We start from the raw sequence: 24,798 nt of genomic DNA on the forward strand, positions 1-24,798 counted from the left end.
TTGGGGAACGAGTGGAGCAGAAGACAGATCAGCACACGAACAAACACACCTGTGCCTCCTGCAAGCATCTGCAGGAATGCATGCATTTGGACACATGGGAGGGGGGAAGCTCTCAATTGCTGCAGCGTCTTAGAGAGAGAGATCGGGGGGGGAGGGCTAGGATACATGGGGAAAAAGGTGGATGCTGGCACACACATTTAGCTTCAGATGGGGGACAAGCAAGTCCTGAGCTTCCTCACTGCTCCTTGTCTCCGTCTGGGCCAAAGGTGAGATCTGGACAGCTTCGCAAATAAGAATAATTTTTAAAAGGAGATGGCAGTGAAGCAGGGGCCAAGAAAGGCAGGCAGGCTGGCTGGCTGCCAGGAAGAAAGGGGGAAAGCAGCCTTTCCTTGCAGCTTTGCTTCTTTTGCTTCACGAAAAGCCCTCACCTCTCGTTCTGAGCAAGGGCATCATCAGCAGTGAGAAGACAGGAGTGCGCGGAGACAGGAGTCAGTGATAGTAATCCCCTCTTCTTCCTGGTGGCTCCCCCCTCAGCCTCCTTCGGTGGCTGCCACATGTTTTATAGGAAGATGTCTGTCCTCGGCATGCCTGAAAGACGCTCTGCTACTTCAGCAAAAGTTCTTCCCTCTTTTTTGAAGCAAGGAGGAGATGTTGTCTGCAGTAGCAATGGGGAGCAGGCAGCATCCAGGCAGTGAAGACTTTTTTTAAAAAATTTCTTTACTGTTTGCAGCCCCCCTGGATTACTTCACAGCCCCCCTGAGGGTCCCGGCCTCCAGGTTAGGAACCACTGAGCTAGACTGCTGTATCTGATGGTGCAGCTGTTTGCTTTGATTTTCTTGTAGCAAGAGTGTTTATTGTTTGGGCTTCAGGGGTTAATGAGTTAGTTTTAATTTTGACTTGTGTTTTGCTTCCTCTCATTCTCCCAGTGTCAAGTAGGTCTCTAGATCAGGAGCATTAAAGGATGTTAGGTCTGCTGCTGTATATATAGCAAACAAATTGACATTGTTTAGAATTCCAGGGATAGGAGGGCATTTTCTTAAGACTTTTGAACCATGTGTTTTGTTGGTTGAGACCTTAACATAAGCGAGATAGATTATATAAACATCTTGTCCTTGAAGGCTATATTCACCAGGTTGTTTGAAAACATAATTAAGTCAATAAGTGTTTTTCAAATGCATTCATATCAACATTTAGAAACTTTTGTCTCCTAGTACATATATTTATCAGAGATTTCTTATGCACTCTTCTTCTGCATTCCTTGAATTCTCTAACAGTAGGGAAGCTTTTTAGCACTTTTTATGAGTGGACTGCTGGACAATGCTAGTGTGATACAATTGGGCTGACTGGAAAAGTGTGAGCAATCGTGAATTTGGTGCTGTGTTTTGGTAGTATTATATGTTTGACAAGAAGGTATGTTTGACTTTTGAGAGTGGAACACAGTCAACTTTAAAACTGGATTGAAGATACCATGCATATTTATGGAGTTAGTTAAAGCTGAAATGGTACTAGACAGGTTGAGATTTAAGTATGTAGAAATGTTGTATGCTTATCTCATAATAATAATACAGCTTTTATAAAAATAAGTCTGCTTTATAAATAAGTCCACAAAAGGGCTGGCAAGGAGGGACAAGGAGGTCCATCCTTCTTCCAGCAGTCCACTGCATTTGTATGCAGAATGCAGAGTAGGGATGAGGAGGAATGAAGCCAGCTTGCATGCAGTACTTTTTCACTAGTGGCTACCAGGTGAGTGCTTAAATTACAAAGCCGAGTTAACTGTGCCTCAAAAGGGTAAAAATACTATTGACACTTCGATGATCCAGAGACAAGATGCTGTTTTCCCTCAAACCTTATGCCCAGGAAGAGGTTGGTAACAGACCAGAATTGCACATTCCTTTTCTGATAGAAGAATGAATGGCCCTGCATTTTGTTTTGAATTTGAGATCCTTCCTGATTTTGCAGGATCCCCATGTATACAGAGAGATGTGCATTCAAATAAACACAGATAATTGATTTCTCCCTGTGACATAAGGAACATGAGTGGAGGAGGAACTGTACAAACTCATATGAGCCCATAGTCTACTCCATATTTTTCCTGGGGGAATAGCATTTTAACCAGGGCAAATGCCTGACATTTTCTATTGCCTTGACTTTTAAAATGGCAATTGTATGACATTAGAGAAGAAAACCCACCTAATTACTTGGAGTTAAAATATGTTTTTGTATATGCTGATATATTAAGCGTTAAGAGAGATTCATTACTCCATAGAAAGTAAAATGATAGAATACTAAACAAATTTCAAAGGTAGTCCAATTTTATAACTTGCTAGCAATGTTAACCATGTTGCTATCATTTTCTCTCAGTCCTAGAATCAACAGAGATCGTGCAACTTTGCTGTATATGTAAATGGACCATTGGTCTCACCTGAAGGGTGATTTTCCTATGAGTACGGACATCACAGCGGGTGTTAGCTCCACCTATCGTGCGAAGGCAAGAATGTCTTTGAAGTCAAGACTAGGGGCATCAGGCCCCTCCCACTCTCCAGTTCATTCGCAGCGAGTCTAAGGAGAAATATCTAAAGATACAAGAACAAGGCCAACCGGCCTGGCAGCAGGAAAATAACACAATAGTACCATGCATAGTAACATGACTGCAACATAGGGGTATAACAGAACTAGAAGTCTTGACTTCACTCTTAAATTTAAATATAATAGCGTAACAGTAATATATAACACATTAGAAAATATATAGTCATCCAACTGGGAGGGTCGTGATGTCCGTCCTCATAGGAAAATCACCCTTCAGGGGAGACCAATGGTCCATTTTCCCTATGAGTCCGGCCATCACAGCGGGATGTACCACAGCAGCCCATACAGGGAGGGACCACCCACGTGTTAATCCTTATTAAGAACCTGTTGCAACACTTGTCTGCCGAAAGAAGCGTCAGCAGAGGCATAACGATCAATTTTATAATGCCTTATAAACGAGTGTGGGGTAGACCAGACTGCAGCCCTACAAATATCGGCAACAGGAGCATTAGTGGCAAAAGCAGCCGAAGTAGCAGCTGACCTGGTAGAATGAGCCGTTATACTAGCTGGAACTGACAGCTTCAGGGACTCATATGCTAAAGTAATGCATGCCCTTAACCAACGAGATAAGGTAAAATTAGCTACTTTATGCCCCATAGTCCTTGGATGAAAGGATACAAACAGAGACTCCGTTCTTCGAATCTCTTGGGTCCTAGACAGGTATGTCTTGAGAGCCCTCCGAACATCCAACGAATGCCAAGCCTTCTCGAGCGGATGGGTAGGATTCGGGCAAAAGGAAGGTAAAACAATGTCCTGGTTGCAATGAAAAACTGAATCAACCTTGGGACGGAAGGAAGGATCAGTCTTCAGCACAACAGAGTCCTTATGGAAGACGCAGAGGTGTCGAGCAGAAGACAATGCGCCCAACTCCGAAACACGTCTGGCAGATGTGATTGCGATCAGAAACAAGACCTTGAAGGACAGCATACGTAGGTGCACAGACCTGATGGGTTCAAATGGAGGGCGTTGCAAAGCCTGCAGAACCTTCGGCAAACTCCATGAAGGGAACCGATGGACAACAGGCGGAGAGCGTAGGGCGACTCCCCTCAAAAAGCGTTTGATGAACGGATGTGAGGAAATATGATCTCCAGGAAAGGACACTGAGAGAATGGACGACAGAGTGGACGCATGTCGACGTAGAGTGTTGGGTTGAAGTCCCATCATAAAGCCGCTATGAAGAAATTGCAGCACCTGATGCACAGTGGCTTGGGATGGATCATGGTGGTGGGACTGACACCACTTGGAGAAAGCCACCCAGGTATGTTGATAAATACGAGTGGTAGATGGTCTTCTCGAGGCCAAAATAATATCAATCACTGCGTCAGACAGTCCAGCTGACCTCAAATGTCCCCGTTCAAACGCCACGCTGTTAGATTGAGCCAAGTAGGGTCCTGATGCAGTACTGGATCCTGGGATAGAAGGTCTGGCCTGACTGGAAGTGTCCAAGGATCCATCATTGACATTGCCAGAAGATCTGAAAATCACGGTCGGCGTGGCCAAAATGGTGCTATCAGAACCAGCTGTGCCCTCTCGGTTCGCGCCTTCCTCAAGGTTTTGGCTAACAATGGTATGGGAGGAAAGGCGTACAATAGACCGTCTGGCCACGGTGTTGTCAGAGCATCCACTGCTTCTGCTGTTGAGTCCAGGTATTGGGCAAAGTACCTGGGAAGCTGGCAATTGCGACTGGAAGCAAACAGGTCGACTGAGAGGGCGCCGAACCGACATTGGAGACGATGGAAAATGGCTGGATGAAGTTTCCATTCTCCCGGAAAGACCTGTTGTCTGCTGAGCCAGTCTGCTGTCACATTCCAAATCCCTCTGAGATGTTCTGCTTTCAGGGATTGTAGATGTTGTTCTGCCCAGACAAAAATGAGGGAGGCTAAGTCGTGCAGGGGACGAGACCTGGTGCCCCCTTGTCTGTTCAAATGTGATTTTACACACGTGTTGTCTGTTCGAATGAGCACATGGTCCAAAGGGAACAGAGACTGAAAATGACGTAGAGCTAAGTGGACAGCCTTTAGCTCCAGCCAGTTGATGCTTTGAGTTTGCTCCGCGGTGGACCAAACTCCCTGAACGTACTGGGAGTTGCAGTGGGCTCCCCAACCGACGAGGCTGGCATCTGTGGTTACAACGGTTCTGCGGGGTTCTCTGAACGACGTGCCCTTGGAGAGGTGTTGAACCTTGGTCCACCAGCGGAAGGAGAGGCGCAGTGCGGGGCTCAAACGAACTTTGCGATGGTTGGTGCTGGCAATGTCCTGTTGAAACGGTAACAGAGTCCATTGAAGGTGTCGAGTGTGTGCTCGAGCCCATGGCACAATGTGGATGGTAGAAATGAACATCCCGAGCGTTCTGGCAAGAAGCATGACATCTGCGGATGTTTGTTGCATCAGGGACCTTGCGATGTTTGTGATGGCAGTGATGCGATCTGGAGCCAAGAAGACCATTGCCTGCAGGGTGTCCAACATTGCCCCTACATGTAGATATGAACCCCTTGGGTCCGGAGGTAAGCCACTAGGATGAGTAGCACCTTGGTAAACACTCTTGGAGCGGAGGAGAGGCTGAATGGCATCGCTCTATATTGAAAGTGCTGGTGGCCAAAAGCAAACCGAAGAAACTTCCTGTGAGCTATACAAATGGGCACATGGAGATACGCTTCCTTAAGGTCGATAGAAGCCAGGAAGTCTCCTTCATGCAGACTCTCCGTAATGGAATGGAGTGATTCCATTTTGAACCTGCGATATGTTACAAAACGGTTGACAAACTTGAGGTCCAATACCGCCCTCCATGATAAATCTTGTTTTGGGACAGCAAATAGGAGGGAGTACACCCCTTCCGACCTCTCAGTTGTGGGAACTGGCTCTATCGCCGCTATGTCCAAGAGGTGGTGGATAGCTGTCTGCAAGATGTTGTGCCTGGCTGGTGCCCTTGGGCAAGGGGACGGATGGAATCTGTCTGATGGGGTTGCCCAGAACTCTATGGCATAGCCATAACTGAAAAGGTCCCTGATCCAGGAGACCGTAGTAAGGCGCAGCCATCGATCTCCAAAATTAAGTAATCTGCCACCTATGGGGAGGGCGTTAAGACTACTTGCGTAGGCGAGGGCCTCCCTTATATGAGGACGATGAGTTGCCCCTGCGCCCTTGGTACTGACCTCTGCCCTGGAAGCGTCGGTTCCAGGAGCCCCTGAATGCGTTGGGATCATAGGATCTGAAATCGCGGCCTCGTCCTCCTGGCCGCGTTCCTCGAAAGGGCTGGTTAGAACGGAAGGGAGGAAATCGCCTGAAGGGCCTGTGGTCGCTGTTCTTGACTGTGGCCAGAACCGGTTTGTGGGCGTCTTTTGGATCAACCAGCACTGACTTTAGAGCTTCCTCGCCGAAGAGTAGAGATCCGGAGTAAGGAGCCCTGGACAGTTTCAATCTGGCCGCTGAATCAGCTTGCCAGTGGCGAAGCCAGAGGGTGCGACGAGCGACTATTTGAGCCGTCATGGCTCGTGCCCCTAATTGAGTGGCATCCAAAGTGGCATCGGCCACAAAAGCTGCTGTCTTATGCAATTTCAATAGTGCTCTTCTGAGGGCGACAGGATCAGGGTTAGCGTCCTCTAGAAGGTCATCCAGCCACATCATAGATGCTCTGGAGAAGATGGAGGCTGAAGCGGAGGCACGCATGGCTAGGGCAGTGGCCTCGTGATTCTTGCGGAGGGCGAAGTCTATTCGTCTCTCAGTAGTGTCTTTCAGGTGGGATTCCCCTTCCCTGGGCAAAAGAGATCGTGAAACGAGGCGAGCGATTGGTTCATCTATGCCAGGGACATCTAACTTGGTGGCAAAGTCTGGGGCTAGGGCGTAAAGTCTGTCAGCCAGGTTCTTGAAGCGTCGAGCTTTGAGTGGATGGGCCCATTCTTCAGAGGCTAATTTGGCAATTGGGTCTGGCACCGGGATGTAGTGTTCAGTAGGTGCAGGGGATTTGAGGACCTTGGCCCCTTTGATAGCTGGGGCGGACGAAGTTGAAGGCGCTGTCTGGAGACCAAGAGTATTAACTACCCTGCGTGCCAGGGGCTGATAGTCTGAGGCATTAAACAAGCGATATGATGTATCCTCCTCATGATCTGAATAGTTGCTCCAGTCATCTCCTTCAACGTGGTCATTGAAGGTTGACTCCTCCGCATACGAGGCTTCGTCAATACATCTGCCTCTGGCTACATCAAAGGGGTTAGGTGAACAGGAAGGGTGAGTTTCATGACACGCACGATGTTCCATGTTGAGTTGAGGTATGGCAGGAACTTGTGGTAGTGACTGCATTTGGGTAAAAAATGCCAGCATGGCTTGAAGTTGGGAGAGGAAATCAGGAGACAGCTGCAGCCCGGAAGTGGCAGATGTATGTGCCTGAGGAGCTATTGGAACAGATGTTTGGGGCGGTAAATCGGAGGAAGGTTCGTTAGTCGAATACTGAGCGGGAAAGCCAACAAATTCTTCCTCGTCAGAGGAAGCAGCAGGTGAATGCAGAATATCGCTTATGTGTGCCTGAGGTGCTGTGGTGGTGGTTGGCACAGAGACGTAACGTGGGCGCTTTGGTTTGCTATGGCTGGAAAGATGTTTTGTCTTAGCCAGGGCTTTGGTGTGTCTGGTCTTAGTCGTGTTAGAATGTTGTGGCTTGGCTGTTTGTGGCATGCCTGGCTGATCTGGCACCATATGGGTTGATTGCGGCATGCCTGGCTGTTCTGCCATCTTATATTAACTTGGGTACAGTACACTGCCACGGAGGGGGCAGGATGTAAAGACCCGAACTGGCTTAGCGTACGACCACGGAGGGGGTAGAATACACTGGCAGATGGCGGAGTGCACTGCCACAGAGGGGGCAGGATGCACTAAGGTATTAGCGTTAATATGTTATAGGCTGTATTTAGACTTAGCACACTCAGATTAGTGCTGTAGGCTGGGTTTCAGGCGTGGTACACGGCCCCAGAGGGGGCAGGATATACCAATATAAATCAGATTTAGTACAAGTCAGCCACTAGGATTAAAGCTCCAGCCTTGATAATACCATTCAGCCACTAGGATTAAAGCTCCAGCCTTGATAATACAATCCAGCCACTAGGATTAAAGCTTCAGCCTTGATAATACAATCCAGCCACTAGGATTGGAGCTCCAGCCTTGATAATATAATCCAGCCACTAGGATTACAGCCACAGTAAATTTGTGTGCAAATCAGCCCTGTGTAAGTCTGTTTGCAGCACCACAGTAAATTTGTGTGCAAGTGAGCCCTGTGTAAGTCTGTTTGCAGCACGTATACAACACACATACGGATAGATAGCCTGCAGGGAAGGTATCCGATGGTTAATAAAGGGGAACAGAAAAGGCGGGAATTTTGAATTCAAAAAATGGCGCTCGGAAAAAAACGATCAAAAAAGGCGGAGAGAGAAGGAGCAATGGCGGCCGTCTGGGGACGAAGTGGGGGGAAGGGCTGCCCAGCACAGACTAGCAGGGGGAGCCGCGGGGCCGATAACCGCACTAGTGGCTCCAAAAAACCCCCACAAAGAAAGTGCAGATAGAAGCCTGTGAGGGATAAGGCAGCAGGAGGCAAGCCGCTGCCGGCGCCGGGAGCAGGGCTAGCCGCGGCGAAACTAACGTGCCGAGAAAAGCCTGTGAGGGATGAGGCAGCAGGAGGCAAGCCGCTGTCGCCGGCGGGAACAGGGCTCTCCGCGGCGAAATAAAGGAGTGGAGAGAAAGCCGGATCGCCAGGCTCCAGGGAGGCAGAACCCTGGTAGATTAAAAAAGGTTGGAGGGAGCCGCAGCCGCAGGCTCCCGCCTCGGAGAAAACGGCAGCCGCGGTCTCTTCAAGGGCTCCACAGAGCGCGACTTGAGTAAAAGCAGAACCGCTACGGGAGAGAAAAGGCTGCGATCTCCCGAAGCTCAAAACGGTCAAAAAACACAGAACACCGCAGCCGCGGTCTCTGTGGGGGTCGCCAGACAAGCAGGAGAGAGAACGAAAATAAAATGTTAAAGGCAAATCAGGGAGAACCGCAGCCGCGGTCTTTGAGGGAAAAAACCTCTAACAAGCAACAGTGGTAAGTGAAAGTAGGGAAAGAAGGACTGGGAAGACACAAGCGACGCTGGGTTCGCACCCAGTCAAAACAAATAAACAAATACAAAAACAACTTAGCTAAATGCTACGCTATAGGATCTCAATGATAAGTTTTCCAATCTTGTTCGTACGAAGGCAAGAATGAACTGGAGAGTGGGAGGGGCCTGACGCCCCTAGTCTTGACTTCAAAGACATTCTTGCCTTCGCACGATAGGTGGAGCTAACACCCGCTGTGATGGCCGTACTCATAGGGAAAATCTAGTTTCTCCTGATTTCCTTGGAAAGAGGGTCTTATAAACGTGCACTTTCTTTTTTAGGACAACAGCAGTGATGATGATGGCCTTGCAGATGATAATTGTAATTCAGAATTAGGACAATGGCATCTGAAGCCAACTATATATAAACAGTAAGTTTTAAAGTGAAATGTTTATGGTTTCCCATTAATCTTACAGATACAGCTTTGAATTGGTGTTCTTTTCACTCACTCTTCTTTTCATTCCCGTATTCTGTCATTTCCAAATTTAGAGCTCAAATGGAAAAACAAATTCCAGCTCTGGTCAGGCAGGACTTTAGAAGGTCAGATTTGAATATTGTGAATAAACTTTTTTAAAGCTTTGCTTTTTATTTTTTCAGAATTTAGTTTATTCATCCTTTTTTCTTCATTTATCAATCCTGTGTTTACAAAAAAGAGTTGATGTATGTTATATCAAACATACAGCATAGTAAGATATGTGTATCATTAGTGAAATGTTTTTAATGGCTTATCCACTCCACTAGAGAGAAACTTGTTGATTTTTGTTAACTTTCAAAGTATCACATTCAGAGCTACTGTGACTTTGGGCTACAGCTTGGCATGGATTGCTACAGCTTGGCATGGATTGTCCTAAGCAGATGGTGGATCAAGTATTTTGCTATTCCGCTCAAATCTAAAGCTTAATGATCCCTGGATTTACTACTTCAAACATCAGCTTTGCTTTGGAAAAAAAGGACACAATTACTTTAATATCCCCACATTTTGCCTGATGCTTCTTATGTTGCTAACCGGTTCCTTAAGTTCACTTTTGCAATAGGAAGATAATTCTCTTGATAATTTTTTGTTGCTTGAATTTCACTGTTCCTCTCCTTATGTGCAAGTTGGCCCCTGACTTATAGATGAAATATGTAGCTCTTAAAAGTTAAATGAACAAAAAATAGAGTAACTATTTATATGGCTAAATAGAATAGAATAGAATTATATACTGTTGTATTTATGAAAGTCCTGCCAGTGGAGTACTTTGGGAACTAGAATTACAATACTACTGCAGTGTCTGTCACTTGGAATCACTTTTGGATAACTATCCTGCCACATACACCTAGATTATATTTATTGTATAGTTTTAACTGACTTTGAACTTTAAGAAATTGGTATGCTCTATAGCATAGTGGCTGTGAGGCTGAGCTGTGAATTAAGTCCCTGATTTGTAATTTCCCCTCTGTCATGAACCCTGTCATATATGTGACTTTAAGCAAGCCACTTTTTCATAACCTCAACTGCTATCTGCCTTATAAGAATATAAAGTGTTGAATATAAACTTTTATAATTATAGTAGTAAGAGTTATAAGTGATAAAAATTGAAGCATATGTATGCAAATCTAAAACCACTGAGATAGTAATAAAACTTGCTTTGAGAGATGCAGATTGGAGGAGAAATGAAACATTTACCTGATCTTCTAGTTATAGATCTGTCTAGACCAGGAGATGGGGAATCTGTGGCCCTTCAGATGTTGTTGGACTCCATCTCCCATCAGCCACAGCCAGTGGTCTGGGATGAGTGTACTTGTAGCAACATCTAGAAGATAACAGGTTCCCCTTTCCTAATCTAGGCTTATTTATAGTAAAGTAATATGTGTAAATAGCTGTTCAAATTATTTGTATTTAGCCATGTGTTATATCTAACTGTAGTTTGCTTTGCATTTGTGTGGCATTCATAATGAGATGAAAGCAAGATCTAATGTAGCTTTTGTGTTTCAGACAAGAACATAATTTTAGGTAGAGTAAAACAACACTTCTGTATCTGCCCCCTGAAGTGCACAGTTCTTAAGAGATTGTTTAGGAAGGAAAAATAAATATTCTTCCGCAGTGTACAGATATGGAAGAAGCCTCTTTTTTTGCACATCATATCTGAAAACTATGTGATACCTCTTTAAATAATTCCAGTTTGATCAATGTGGCATATGTAATACTAATGGGAGCAAAAAAATAATAATACTGTGTTTTCTTGTAGGCCTTGCATTCTGCTAATGGATTCATTGAGGGGCCCTTCCCGATCAAATGTTGTTAGAACACTACGGGAGTGAGTAGCTTACTTCTAATGTAGAACCTTTTTTGCTTAGATTTGCAGCACTCCATAAAAACATTGTTCTGATCCTCATTCTTTTCTATTGCAGATACTTGGAGGTGGAGTGGGAAGTCAGGAAGGGTACTAAAAGAAGTTTCTCCAAAGATGTCATGAAAGGCTCAAACCCTAAAGTGCCACAACAGAATAACTTCAGCGACTGTGGAGTTTATGTGCTACAGTATGTAGAGAGCTTTTTTGAGGTGAGATTACTGGCATCTTTAGTTAAGCATTTCAGTGTGCTTCAGAATATCAGGTTGGATTTGGCAGCCATGCACATTGCTACAGCCTTTCTCTTTTTTGCTCTGTTTGTGGAATACAGCATTTTATGCAAAACTAATCACTTGAGAAACAACCATGAGTCTTATCAACTTTTATTATTGTAGTAAAAAAATGAGAATGGATGTTCAAAGTAGTAAATATTTATGTTTGGATATAGGTTCTCATGTAGAGGTTCTATATCTTCCATTCTAATGGTGTCCAGTCTTGCTCAGATAACGAATGGAATATACCACTAATATTATTTATTTATTATTTGATTTATATCCCGCCCTTCCTCCCAGCAGGAGCCCAAGGCGGCAAACAAAGGCACCAAAAACTCTTCAAAACATCATAAAAACAGACTTTAAAATACATTAAAACAAAACATCTTTAAAAACATTTTTTTAAAAAGCTTTGAAGAAATCTTAAAAATGAGAAAGGTAAAAACATATTTTTTTAAAAAAAGGTTTAAAAACGTATTAAAAAACAATTCCAACACAGACACACACTGGGATAAGGTCTCAACTTAAAACGCTTGTTGAAAGAGGAAGGTCTTCAATAGGCACTGAAAACAGAGATGGTGCCTGTCTAATATTTAAGGGGAGGGAATTCCACAGGGTAGGTGCTGCCACACTAAAGGTCTGTTTCCTATGTTGTGCAGAACGGACCTCCAGATAAGATGGTATCTGCAGGAGGCCCTCACCTGCAGAGTGCAGTGATCGACTGGGTATATAAGGGATAAGACAGTCTTTCAGGTATCCTGGTCTCAAGCTGTATAGGGCTTTGCACACCAAAACTAGAACTTGGCCTGGTAGCAAATGGGCAGCCAGAGCAATTCTTTCAGCAGCGGGGTGACATGTTGGCGATACCCTGCCCCAGTGAGCAGTCTTGCCACCACATTTTGCAGCAGCTGCAACTTCCAGACCAACTTCAAGGGCAGCCCCACGTAGAGTGCATTACTATAATCCAGCCTGGATGTTACCACTGCATGGACAACAATGGTCAGGCTATCCTGGTCTAGAAACGGCTGCAGCTGACCAGCTGAAGCTGGTAAAAGGCACTCCCTAGACACTGAGGTCACCTGGGCCTCTAGCAACAAAGATGGATCTAGGAGCACCCCCAGACTACGGACCTGCTCTTTCAGAGGCACTGTGACCCCATCCAAAGCAGGCAACTGACCAATTATCTGAACTTGAGAGCCACCAACCCACAGTGCCTCCATCTTGCTAGGATTCAGACTCAGTTCATTGGCCCTCATCCAGCCCACCACTGAGTCCAGGTAATGGTCCAGGGCTTGCACGGCCTCTCCCAATTTAGATGTTACAGAGAAATAGAGCTGGGTAGCGTCAGCGTACTGCTGACACCTTGCCCCAAATCTCCTGATGACCGCTCCCAAGGGCTTCATACAGATGTCAAACAGCATGGGGGACAAGATGATACCCTGGGGCACCCCACAGCACAACTGCCAGGGGGCTGAAAGACAATCACCCAATTCTATTCTCTGAAAATGACCTTGGATATAGGATCGGAACCACTGTAAAACAGTTCCTCCAATACCCATCTCACCAAGTCGGCCCAGAAGGATACCATGGACAATGGTATCAAAAGCTGCTGAGAGATCAAGTAAGAGTAACAGGGTGGCACTCCCCCATCTTTCTCCCAATAAAGGTCATCCATCAGGGTGACCAAGGCCGATTCGGTCCCATAACCAGGCCTGAACCCAGACCAGAATGGGTCAAGATAATCTGTTTCATCCAAGAGTACTTGCAGTTGCTGCACCACAAGCCTCTCAATCACCTTTTATAAGAAGGGGGTATTTGCGACCGGTTGGTAATTGTTGCAGACCAATGGGTCCAGGGTGGGCTTTTTCAGGAGCGGTCATATCACCCCCTTTCAGGGAGGCTGGAACCACTCCCTCCTGCAATGATGCATTGACCACACCCTGGATCCACTCGGTCAAACCCCATCGGCAAGCTTTAATAAGCCAAGAAAGGCAAGGGTCGAGAGGACATACTGCTGACTGCATCATCACAAGCGCCTTGTCTACGTCATTAGGCGCATCAACTGAAACCTTTCCCAAGAAGTTGCACTGGACTCTTCATTGGGGACTACAGTAGATGTGGATGGGGCATCAAGACTGCCACAGAGGCAAGCAACTTTACCTTCAAAGGGCCTTGCAAACAATTCACAGTGGGCCTCTGAAGGGTCTAAAACTCCATTTCCTCAAGTTGATGTCAACAGGACTTCTGACAATACGGAAAAGCTCCACTGGATGGCTACTTGATGAGATAATATAAAGATATCCCACCTTAATGGGCTTCTCTTGAAGCACTGCACTTTAAATGTCTAGTCCAACAAGTTAATATGCTTCCCCCACATTACACTCAACTCATATCATTTTCTACCGTTTCCCTGTCTTAATGTCCTCAGAAGTGCCTTCTAAGACCAATACTTGCTTCTCTCCAGTTGAATACACACAGACTGTACCAAATGGATGCCATCATGGACTTAAAATCCATATGTGTATTTACTATATTAATATCCCATTTTAGCTGTGCATGAGCATTTGCCTAAACACACAAGATGTACAAACAAGTATGGGGTGCACACACAAGGGTCCATGTTCACAGTGAAAGTTCTTTAGTATGTTCAACCAAACATACTTCATAACCCTTCTCAGACTTCTGATGAGAAGCCTATGTGCAGAGGAACATCGCAGATGAAGCTTGCCTGCACATTCCAGCCCTGTCCCCATTTTTCCACCTCCATGTGAACATGGCTTTTATCTTAGAGTAATTTAAGGCAGTTAACAGTAACTTTGAGAACTGATCTAAATGTGGTAAAAGCATTTGTGAAAGGCCATTTGATCATTTTTCAAAGTTATGATTACTTTGGACTTGAGAAGGCAACTTCTGCCTATCTTTGTCAGGTTCTCAGTGGCTACTTCATCAGGATTTATTTGGCAGCTGGCAGCAGCATCTGTCACAGGTCCAAGTAAATGAGCAAGAGCGAGCCCAAGAGTGTAATTTCCACCCCATGCAATAATGATGATGGCAGAATCATGGAATTAATGCTTCCGTTAATAATATTTGGTTATTTGTTCTGTAGGTGATATGAATACAGACAAACATTTTAATGTAAAATAGATTTATAATTCCCCACTTTGCTTTGAGCAATGATACAGATGCAAGCGGATTAAATTCCCTGTAGGTAGCATGCCATCAGGTGGGTAATAGCGCCGCCTAGTGTCCAAAGGCAGGAATACAGGAGTCAAGACTTCGGCTGCTCCTTCCGGCTTGACCCCATTCCATTTCTGCCTAGGTTGTCCTAAGTTGGATTTATTTTTATTTATTTATTCTTGGATTTATTAGTCGCCCATCTGGCTGGTTACCCAGCCACTCTGGGCGATGTACAAAACAGAATAATACATTAGACATTAAGCATACCATAAGCATTAAAATATTAAAACATACAGTAAAAGTATCAACCCATCCCAAAAGCCTGCCTGAAGAGCCAGGCTTTTAAAGTCTGGCGGAAGCTCATCATAGAGGGGGCATGTCGGAGATCATTTGGGAGGGAGTTCCATAGGGTGGGGGCCAATATTGAGAAAGCCCTCTCTCTGGTCCTCACCAGGGATCAAGAGAAGGTCTTGAGTGGCTGATCTTGTTGAGCGGCATCCCTGACGGTGCTGGAGGCGCTCCTTCAGATAAACTGGGCCCAAACCGTATAGAGTTTTAAAGGTCAAAACCAACACCTTGAATTGGGCCCGGTAAACAACTGGTAACCAATGTAACTCCTTCATAACTGGAGTAATATGATCTTGTCGGCGGCTACCCTTGATCATACGAGCCGCCGCATTCTGTACCAGTTGCAATTTCCGGACCGTTTTCAAGGGTAACCCCACGTAGATCGCATTACAGTAGTCTAGGCAAGAGGTGACCAGGGCATGTACCACCGGTGGGAGCAATGGTTGGGAAGGTAGGGGCGCAGCCACCATATCAGATGCAGTTGATACAGCGCTGCCCTGCTCACAGCCGAGACTTGAGCCTCCATGGACAGCTGGGAGTCAAGAATGACCCCCAGGCTGCGGACCTGGTCCTTTAGGGGCAATCGTACCCCATTGAACATCAGGTCCACATCCCCCAGCCTTCCCTTGTCTCCCACAAACAGTACCTCGGTTTTGTCAGGATTCAGCTTCAGCTTGTTCCTTCCCATCCAGTCACTCACCAAGTCCAGGCACTTGGACATGGTTTCTACAGCCAACCTCGGTGAAGATTTAAATGAGAGATAGAGCTGCGTGTCATCTGCATATTGATGACACTGCAGCCCAAATCTCCTGATGATTGCTCCCAGCAGCTTTACATAGATGTTGAATAGCATCGGGGAGAGGATAGAACCCTGTGGCACCCCACAAGTGAGAGGCCATGGATCTAACCTCCTCCTCCAGTGCTACTCTTTGGTACCTACCAGAGAGGAAGGAATGGAACCACTGTAATACAGTGCCTCCTATGCCCAGCCTCTTCAGGTGGTCCAAAAGGATACCGTGGTCAACGGTATCAAAAGCCGCTGAGAGATCAAGGAGGACAAGGAAGGTACCTTCGTTCCTATCCCATGCCCTCCTCATATCATCTACCAAGGCGACCAAGGCTGTTTCAGTCCCATGTCCAGGCCTGAAACCCGATTGAAATGGATCTAGATAATCCGCTTCCTTCAAGTGTGCTTGCAACTGTTTCGCCACCACCCGCTCAATCGTCTTGCCTAAGAATGGCAGGTTTGAGACTGGGCGGAAGTTGTTGAGATCATGAGGATTCAAGGAGGGTTTCTTTAAAATAGGTTTTATTATTGCCTCCTTAAGCGCTGATGGCATTATTCCCTCTTTGAGCGATGTGTTAACCACCATCCTGATCCTCTCACCCAGTCTATCTTTACAGCTCATAAGAAGCCACGATGGGCAAGGGTTGAGTAAACAGGTGGTTGGTTTTAGAGTTGAAAGCACCTTGTCCACTTCATCAGAAGGGAGAAGTTGGAACCTGTCCCACATCACCGGAGCACTACTGGTCACCTCTGGTTCACTCACTGTATCCACAGCGTACGGAATAGCACTCTTAATACGATCGATTTTCTCCGCAAAGTGTTTTACAAATTCGTCACAGGAGACCTTATTATGTTCCATCAGTTCCGGAGCAACTGGACTGACCAGGCTCCGGACCACTTGGAACAGTCTCCTGGGACAGCACTCTGCGGATGCAATAGAGGCAGCATAAAAATCTTTTTTTGCTGCCTTTATTGCCACATGGTAGGTTGTCGCAGCCACTCTAACCTGTGTTCGATCGACATCAGAGTGAGACTTCCGCCACCGGCGCTCTAGCCGTCTCACCTCCCGCCTCAGAGTTCGCAGCCATGGGGTAAACCACGGTGCCGTCTGAGCTCTGTTCAGGGGGAGAGGGCGTTTCGGAGCCACCCGGTCTAATGCCCCGGTGATCGCGGTATTCCACCCCTCCACCAGGGCTTCAGCCGAGTGGTTGTGTGCCTGCTCCAATGAGTCCCCAAGCGCATTCAGGAATCCATTTGGATCCATCAGACGCCTGGGGCGGACCATCTTAATGGGTCCTCCACCCCCACAGAGGGTTTGTGGCGTCGAAATATCCATCTTCACCAGATAATGATCTGACCATGACAAGGGGTTGATGGACGTATCCCCAATTTTCAGATCACTCCCCTCCTCTCCCGAGACAAATACTAGGTCGAGTGCATGACCGGCTACATGGGTGGGCCCCATTGGAATATGGTGCAGTTCCCAGGAAGCCACGGTTTCCATAAAGTCCCAAGGTGCTCCAACGAGGGTGGTCTCGGAATGCAGATTGAAGTCCCCCAGTACCAAAAGGTTTGGGGACTGCACTCGCACATCCGAGACCACCCCCAGCACCTCGGCCAGGGAGTCCGTCGTGCAGCGGGGGGGACGGTACACGAGCAGAATCTTTAGCCTTAGCTCTATCTGTGAGTTTGTTCCTTGTTGTTTTTGTTAGTTCTTCTCTTTAGTATTTGTCTTTCTATTGTGTTTGTACTTTTTACATGTAAAAACAAAAATTATAGTTTGTGGGGTGGTTCTGCCTAGTTTGGTCTCTTGTAGGGCCAATGTGTATTCCCTACCTGGCCTTTCCTTCCAGTTCCCGCCTGTTCAGCTCACCCAGCCTTCCCCTCTGGAGCTCGCAGTTGCGGCTGCGATTTCCCTCTCCATTTCTTGGAGCTCGTTCCTGCGGCTCCAACTGTCACTGGCCTTGTCTCTGTCAGCCTCCCTTTAGCGGCAGTGTCTACTACCTGCCTTGGAACTTGTGGCTATGGCTCTATCTCCCACCCACCGACCTTTCGCTGCTCCGGCTTCCGCCTCCTTTGGGGCTCACAGCTGCGGCCCCATCTCCCTGCTGTCTGTCATTGTGGCTCCTGCCTCCCTTGGGGCTTGTGGCTGCGACTCCATCTCTGCTCTGCTGCCCTTTCCCAGCGGCAGCTCCCACCTGCGTTGGAGCTTGTGGCTGCGACTCCTTTCCCTCCTACCTGCCATCCTTTCATGGCAGTAGATCCTGCCTCTTTTGGGCTCACAGCGGCAGCCCCATCTCCTATCCACTGCCCTTTCGCAGCCCTTTGCCGCCTGCATAGGAACTCACAGCTGCCTGTTTTTGAGTTTGCGGCTCTGGTTCCATCTCTGGCCCACTCCTGCCCACTGCCTTTTTATGGCTCCATATAAGGTCATGGCGACAGCAGCTTCTGCTCTCTGGCTTCTCGCGCACCCCACTTGCTTTCTGCACCTTGCGGCAGCAATCCACTCTAGTCTAGCGGTAGCTTCTCTTTTCCCCAGGTTGTTTCAGGAACTCGCAGTTACTGCCTCGCACCATATTTTGCTGGCACTATAGAGCGCCATTTTTGTCCCATCTTCTTCCTCATAGGTGGCCATTTTGTGTGCTGTTTTTTCCAGCTGTTTTTCTCTGGTTGCCATTTTGGCTGTCACCTTCCTGCCTTTTTTATTCTTCTCAGTCATTATTGCCTATCTGTCCCTGGCCTTGCTATCTGGCCCTGGCTGCCTCTTGTTTATTCTCCTCAGACAAGGGACAAATGGAGGATTTAAAGGGACAAGCACTGAAATGGACACAACAAAGTGGAAGGAGCGATAAGGAAGAAGTAATGAGCAGTCAAGATATAAAATAAAATAGGAGAAGCAAGGAAAATGAAAACGGGAGGCGTTGGCTGTTTCGAGGTCACACCACTCCCCTCTACTGTGGGCGTGTTCTACTGGCTTTCCTCAATCCATTGCACCCCCTACCTGTGCATGAAGGAGTTGGCTGCTTGACGTCATACCGCTCCCCTCTACCATGGGTGTGTTCTACTGGCCTCCCTCAATCCACCACACCCCTCTACCTATGCGTGTGTTGATTGCTCTCCCACTGCACCCCACAGTCTGCACGTATGACATGATTAATCACCTTCATTGGACTATTTATATCTTGCCTGGTACCACTCCCCTCTACTGTGTGCGTGCTTACCATGGCTGAAATACCTTCCGCTGCATCTAGACAATTACAGGACCATAACTCATCAGTGATGTGCAGCCTTTAGTCACTTTGCAGCCACCAACAACTCAGGTGATGCCTACAGCCAAGTCATCTAAGCATAGGCCATCCAAGCACGCCCCTTCCAAATGTACCAAGAAGTCATGTTTTTCTGCTGAACAAACGGCTAACAGACAAACTTTTTATATCAGTCTTCTGGCTTCACCTGCCACTTCTGCTGACTGCCAATAGAGCCTGGAAGTTGCTTTCCATTCACCTGCTGAGGAAGAATTTGAAGACTTCCCAGAATAGCCACCTTGCTAGGGAGTTCTCCTTTCACAACTCCTGACCCCTGCACCTGAGCAGCCTGGGCCATCTGCGGCTCCACCACAGCCTTAGCTACCCTTGGATCCTCTGGTGTATGTGACCCCCTTGTAAGGTCTGCTTTTGAACCACACCTTTGTCTCCCAACTTAGAGACACACTGCTTGGTTCCATCTCCTCTGAGATTCAAATGCCTACACGTTGGGCATGACCCACTCCCTCGTCTGAGGTTGGTCAAGAACAACAATGGGCCTTGTCTCCTAACCCCTTTGACTTCACCAGAGGTAGGGTCCAACATGACCTTGAGGCTGACGCTGATCCACTTGATTCCTTCATCACCGCAGAGGGGGACGAGGCGGAGTGGAGCAGGGAGTCAGATGGAGAGGAAGAGAGCTTGCATCTTCTGTTTGACTCTTCAGACTATTTTGCCTTATTTTGCAAAGCCTTAAGTACTCTGGTTCTTGAGGGGTCACTAGCTGAAACCTCATCAGCTCCAGTCAAGGGGGCAAAAGTAATGAAAGCTTCCAAGTGTTCAGTTCATTCTTTCCCAGTGCCCAACCCTCTCAACAAAATGGCAAAGGCGGAATGAGTTCATCCTCTTCAGGCCCGTTGTGTGACAGCATTCACTAACAAATTTTACAGTAGGACTCCACTCAAACGGCAGGTTAGGTTCCAGACCCCTGCCTAAAAGCGAAAATCGCCAAAAAGCGAATCAGCTGTAGCATGCGAGGGTCTGGAACCTAACCCACTGATTGCGCAGGAGGAGGAGGAGATCAGCTGTAGCGCACTACAGCTGATCTTCCCCTCCTCTTGTGCGATCAGATCGAGCGCGGGAGTCTGATCACGCCAGAAGAGGAGGAGATCAGCTGTAGCACTCTACAGCTGATCTTCCCTTCCTCCGGCAAGATCAGCTGGAGAGTGGGGAGCTCCAGCCCCCCTCCAGCTGATCGCCCCACTGGTGCCATATTAGCGGAACGCTGAAAAGCAAGGCACCGAGAAGCGGGGCTCTACTGTATTCACTAGATTCTGACTTCATGAATTTTTTTAAAGTTCCTGCAGGGATACGCCTATCTCTGCTCTTGTTTCCAGATCTCTTCTTCCCAAGGAAGGTGATTCCCAATTCAGAGTCCCATCTGAACAGAGACTGGACTTCGCTTTTTGACGAACCCACGAAGCTTTCGCACATGCAATTCGTGCTTCGTGCACGGCCTCCCTGATCACCAGAGTGTTGATGATGTGGCTTGATGAGTTACTTGACAACTTGCAGCCTGACCAGGCTAGATTGTGCAGAACACTGGTCAAGCTACACAAGGCTGAAGTATTTGTGGCAGATGCATCGCTTGACACAATGCAATTTGCCACTAGGGCTATGTCCACAGGTGTGGTTGCTCGCTGCACACTTTGGCTACGTCACTGGGATGTTGACAACACTGCTCATATCAACCTTTCTATGGCCCCCTACTCTGGTTCCCTCTTGTTTGGGGATGAGGCCCTCAAGGTGATACTCGTGGACCCCAAAGACAAGAGGAAGGCTGTGTTAGCCACTACTAAAAGGGACAACTGCAGAGCTGCCCACAGATTGTCATCTTACCCATACTGACAGCTCTTTTGGGCTTTGCTGCCCGCAGGTAGGGGCTGTGATGTTCGGTTGCCCAGAGGCTACTGGAATAGACAGCGATTCTTCGGCCACAACCAGAATCAGTTCTCTGGACACCAGAAGTGTACTCCACCTGCTGCCCATGGGGGGTGTCAGCAGCGCCGATACTGACGCCTTACCAATAGGTGACAGACTTCTACATTTCACCAGAGCCTGGAGTCTTGTCACAATGGATGCATGGGTGTGAGATACTGTGACTCAAGGTTACGTGATAAGAGTTCTGGGAGTTTGCTCCTCAAAGGTTCATATCATGTTCCATTTCCGCATCTCCCGAGAGGTGGGCAGTGATGACGGATGCTATAAGCCATTTGCTGTCTACAGGTGCAATGGAGCCTGTGGCTCCCGCCAAATTTTACTCAGGTGTCCATTCGATTCTCTTTGCAATGCACCAAAAAGATCATTGATGGAGGGCTATCCTGGATCTCAAGTTTCTCAACATCTTTATCAGGCACCGGCACTTCAAGATGGAGTCCCTGTCGTTGATTGTGGCGGTGCTTCAGGAGGGGGCTTTTTGGCTTCTATCGATCTGAAGAAAGCCTGCCTGCATGTCCCCATCCTGTCCAACCATCAAAGGTTCCTGAGGTTCGCCTATGACCGAGCTCACTTCCAGTATCGGGCCCTCCTGTTTGGTCTCTTGTCAACTCCAAGGGTGTTCACGAAGGTGATTGTTGCTCTGGTGGCGTGCCTTTTGGCTCCAGGGGATCCACATCTACCCTTACCTGGATGACCACCTGGTGAAGGCACACACTGTTTCCCTGGCATCCATCTATGTACTTCTCACCTTCAATGCCCTGAGGGACCACAGCTTCTTCGTGAACTTGGAAAAGAGCCACCTTATTCGAACCCAGCATCTTCAGCACCTGGGCACCAGTTTGGACACATCTGCTGGCATTCTCGACCCAGGAATTGTGGCGTCTACCTTTGTCGCCAGACCTGCTTTCTCAGGGTCCAGTTCATCATTTGGACCCCAACTGGCTGTGTCTTGCAGCTTAGGTCTTACTTGAGGTGTTTGGGATTCTCTCAGGACACTGTAGCTACTATTTTGGCCTGTAGAAGGCCTCCTGCAGTCTGCATATATCAAGCCTGGTTGGCCTTTGCTACTTGACTTTTTAAGCAAGAAATCCAACCCTCTAGGCTAGGGTTAATCACCTACATGCAGGTCTCTCGATGGGATTGAAGCCTAATACCCTACGCAGAGAGGCCTCATCCATCTCATCCATATTGTCCCCACAAATGGACCAGCCTTCTCTTGGAACACACCCCTTGGTCAAGCATTTCCGGAGAGGTGCTTCTCTCTTGTCACCACTTGTAGTTCATCAATTTCCTTCCTGGAGCCTTCCAAAAGTCCTTCAAGCATTGCAGCGTCCTCCTTTTGAGCCTTTCAAGTCTGCATCGTTATGGTTGCTCTTGTACAAGGTCCTGTTTCTCATGGCAGTTACTTCAGCCCAGAGGGTATCAGATCTGGCAGCCTCGTTCGTTGCCATCTCTGTGTCTTCCACTTGGATTCTGTGAAGTTGCACCCAGATCCTACCTTTTGACTTAATGTTTGTTCTGTCTTTCACTGTAATCAGGATATTGTCTTGCCCTCCTTTTGCCCTCAGCTGACTCATCTCCTGGAAAAGGCCTAGCACTCCCTGGAAGTTTGTCGAGCCCTGAAGGTGTATCAGACCAGGACCTGGGACGTTTGTCTATCTGATTCTCTTTTCGTCTCATTTCATCCAAGGACATTGGGGAAGAAAGTCACCAGCTCTATGCTGTCTCATTGGCTGCTGGCTTGTGTTATCCTGGCCTAATGAGTCTCTTCGTATACCAGTGCCTCAGAACATCACAATCCATTCTACCAGGTTGCTAGCCACTGTGGCTGCCTTTGCAACCAATGGGCCCATTGTAGTTATTTGTAAGGCAGCTGTGTGGTCCACTCCTAACACCTTTATTAGACACTATAAAGTAGATTGTTTGGCATCAGTAGATGCCTCATTTGGTAGGCGAGTTCTGCTTTGGTACATCCTACCTGATGGCATGCTACCTGGGGGAAATGGAAGGGTGGTTTTCCCAGGTATTATACCATAAGGGCCCTCCCTGCTGAGGGCAGCTGCCTAGCTAGTCTGCAGATAATTTTTTACAGTTCTCTGATAACTCTTAAACCTTTTCCAAGCCACTAGAGTTTAGATTACCTGTGTTACTGCATAAGTTAGGTTACTGCTAAGGCTGTTTTCAATGTTCTTAACTATGAATATTTTCTGTCTGGAGTCAAGATGTGCATTAGTATGTTTGCTGCTCCTTGCATTTTTTTCTGGCTGAAGAGAGAGATCTGGATCCGGGTACAGTTCATCCGGAATGGAATGGGGTCAAGCCGGAAGGAGCAGCCGACGTCTTGACTCCTGCATTCCTGCCTTTGGACATTAGGCGGTGCTGCTACTCACCTGATGGTATGATACCTGGGGAAACCACCCTTGAGGTGAGACCAATGGTCTGTTCACATTTAAATCAAGACTGTGCACTGAGGTGTCATTAGGAATCCTTTCCAATGCATGTTTTATGCTCAGTATTAGAAACATAGAAATCATTTGCCACTGATGATCCATCACAAGCACTGCAACACTGGCAGATAAGCAATGCTATGCTGCACTTGTGACCAAACAAGATCTTCCTCCACTAGTTTGCAATATCATGTGAGCTAATACAAAAGTTATCTGGGATATTCTGGTAGAAGTCCTTAAACTGCTTCTCACAATTGGATTAACCTTTAAGGTGTGACTAAGATAACCTTCCTGCTGGTGTTTTAAACTTTCATTTTAGCCTTTTGATTATAGGATCTAAAGAATATAGTCACAGCCAATTAAGGTAGCTGAATGGGACCAGATACAGTAATCAAGTGTAATAATAATACCCATGAAACTAATTTAAATAGCAAATGAACAAAAAGAGATGTTAAACATTGTTCATTATCTGACTTTGAGATCAGCTGCTGTTTAAGCACTCTACCTGTGAAGACTTTTTTGAAACTTCAGCTTAAAGCAGAATTCTGTGGTTCATTTGTTTTAAGAGCCCCATAAGTTGCCTTTTTGAATCATCTGCACTGATTTGCGAGTAATGTTTCCTGGCTGAATTCAAAATGGTGCTGCTCATTTTTTAAATAGGGGTGAACTAATTGGTCTATTTCTGGTCTGTTTCACTTTTGCATGTGTGCCCCTATGTCTGTTCTATTCTGTTTTTTTTATTAATCTGCAAAAACAAAAAATTGCATTTAAATACAGATTTCTAAACTTAATTTTAGAAATTGGAATTTCTGTTAGATTTCACAGAGATCAAATTTCTCATGCATCCCTACTTTTTCTGTCCCTAAACAGTCTATCCTAATTATTTCAGGGAACATATAACACTTTGAAGGCATGTAAAAACTTACTTGTTTCAGTTAGCCTTCTAGAACTAACCATTGCCATGTCCTTGCTCTACATTCTGTTGCTGGTTTTTGCTGCTGCTGCTATTTTATTGTTGGGATTATTTTGTATTTTATCTTTTTGTTTTTTCAATTTGTAAAGTGCTGTGAAATGTTGATGAATAGTGGCGCACAAATATTTTAAAATAAGACACTGCAAGGAAGAATGTGCTTCCAGCTGCATCCTTAGTTTTGCTTCTTGCTTTGCTTATGTTCCTCTGGAGGGGGAGGGCCACATACCTGGGTAGTATGATCAGGCTTTGTGGGAAGAAGGGCAAGAGTTAGTCTTCCAGTGTCACCCTCAGTGTGGCATATCTGACAAGGCAAGACAGTTCTGGAGGTACTTGTCTTAGCAGGTGCACCTTGGTATTGATGCAAGCAGGTAAGATTTTTAAGCAGTCTTGACCATAAGCTAGGGCTGTTGTGAAATGTTGATGAGAGAGCTTATAATAATAATAAAACGTATTATTTCTGGAAAAGGAGCTGGTTCTGTTGCGAAAAAATGTAATGTAATTGACACCATATGTATATGTATGAG

At 46.7% G+C, this 24,798-nt stretch overlaps 1 protein-coding gene across 3 annotated transcripts in view; it reads left to right on the plus strand.

The window, feature by feature from the left end:
* Nucleotides 1-24,798, plus strand: part of SENP6 (SUMO specific peptidase 6) — a 106,216-nt gene that overhangs the window by 78,780 nt on the left and 2,638 nt on the right. For all 3 annotated transcript variants that reach the window (XM_061623153.1, XM_061623155.1, XM_061623154.1), the window contains 3 exons: nt 8,982-9,070; nt 10,929-10,997; nt 11,092-11,242. In XM_061623153.1, the coding sequence (XP_061479137.1) occupies nt 8,982-9,070; nt 10,929-10,997; nt 11,092-11,242 (309 nt within the window). The remainder of the gene's footprint in view (nt 1-8,981; nt 9,071-10,928; nt 10,998-11,091; nt 11,243-24,798) is intronic.

Source organism: Rhineura floridana, chromosome 4 (assembly GCF_030035675.1).
Source record: "Rhineura floridana isolate rRhiFlo1 chromosome 4, rRhiFlo1.hap2, whole genome shotgun sequence".
NCBI classification, from domain to species: Eukaryota; Metazoa; Chordata; class Lepidosauria; order Squamata; family Rhineuridae; genus Rhineura; species Rhineura floridana.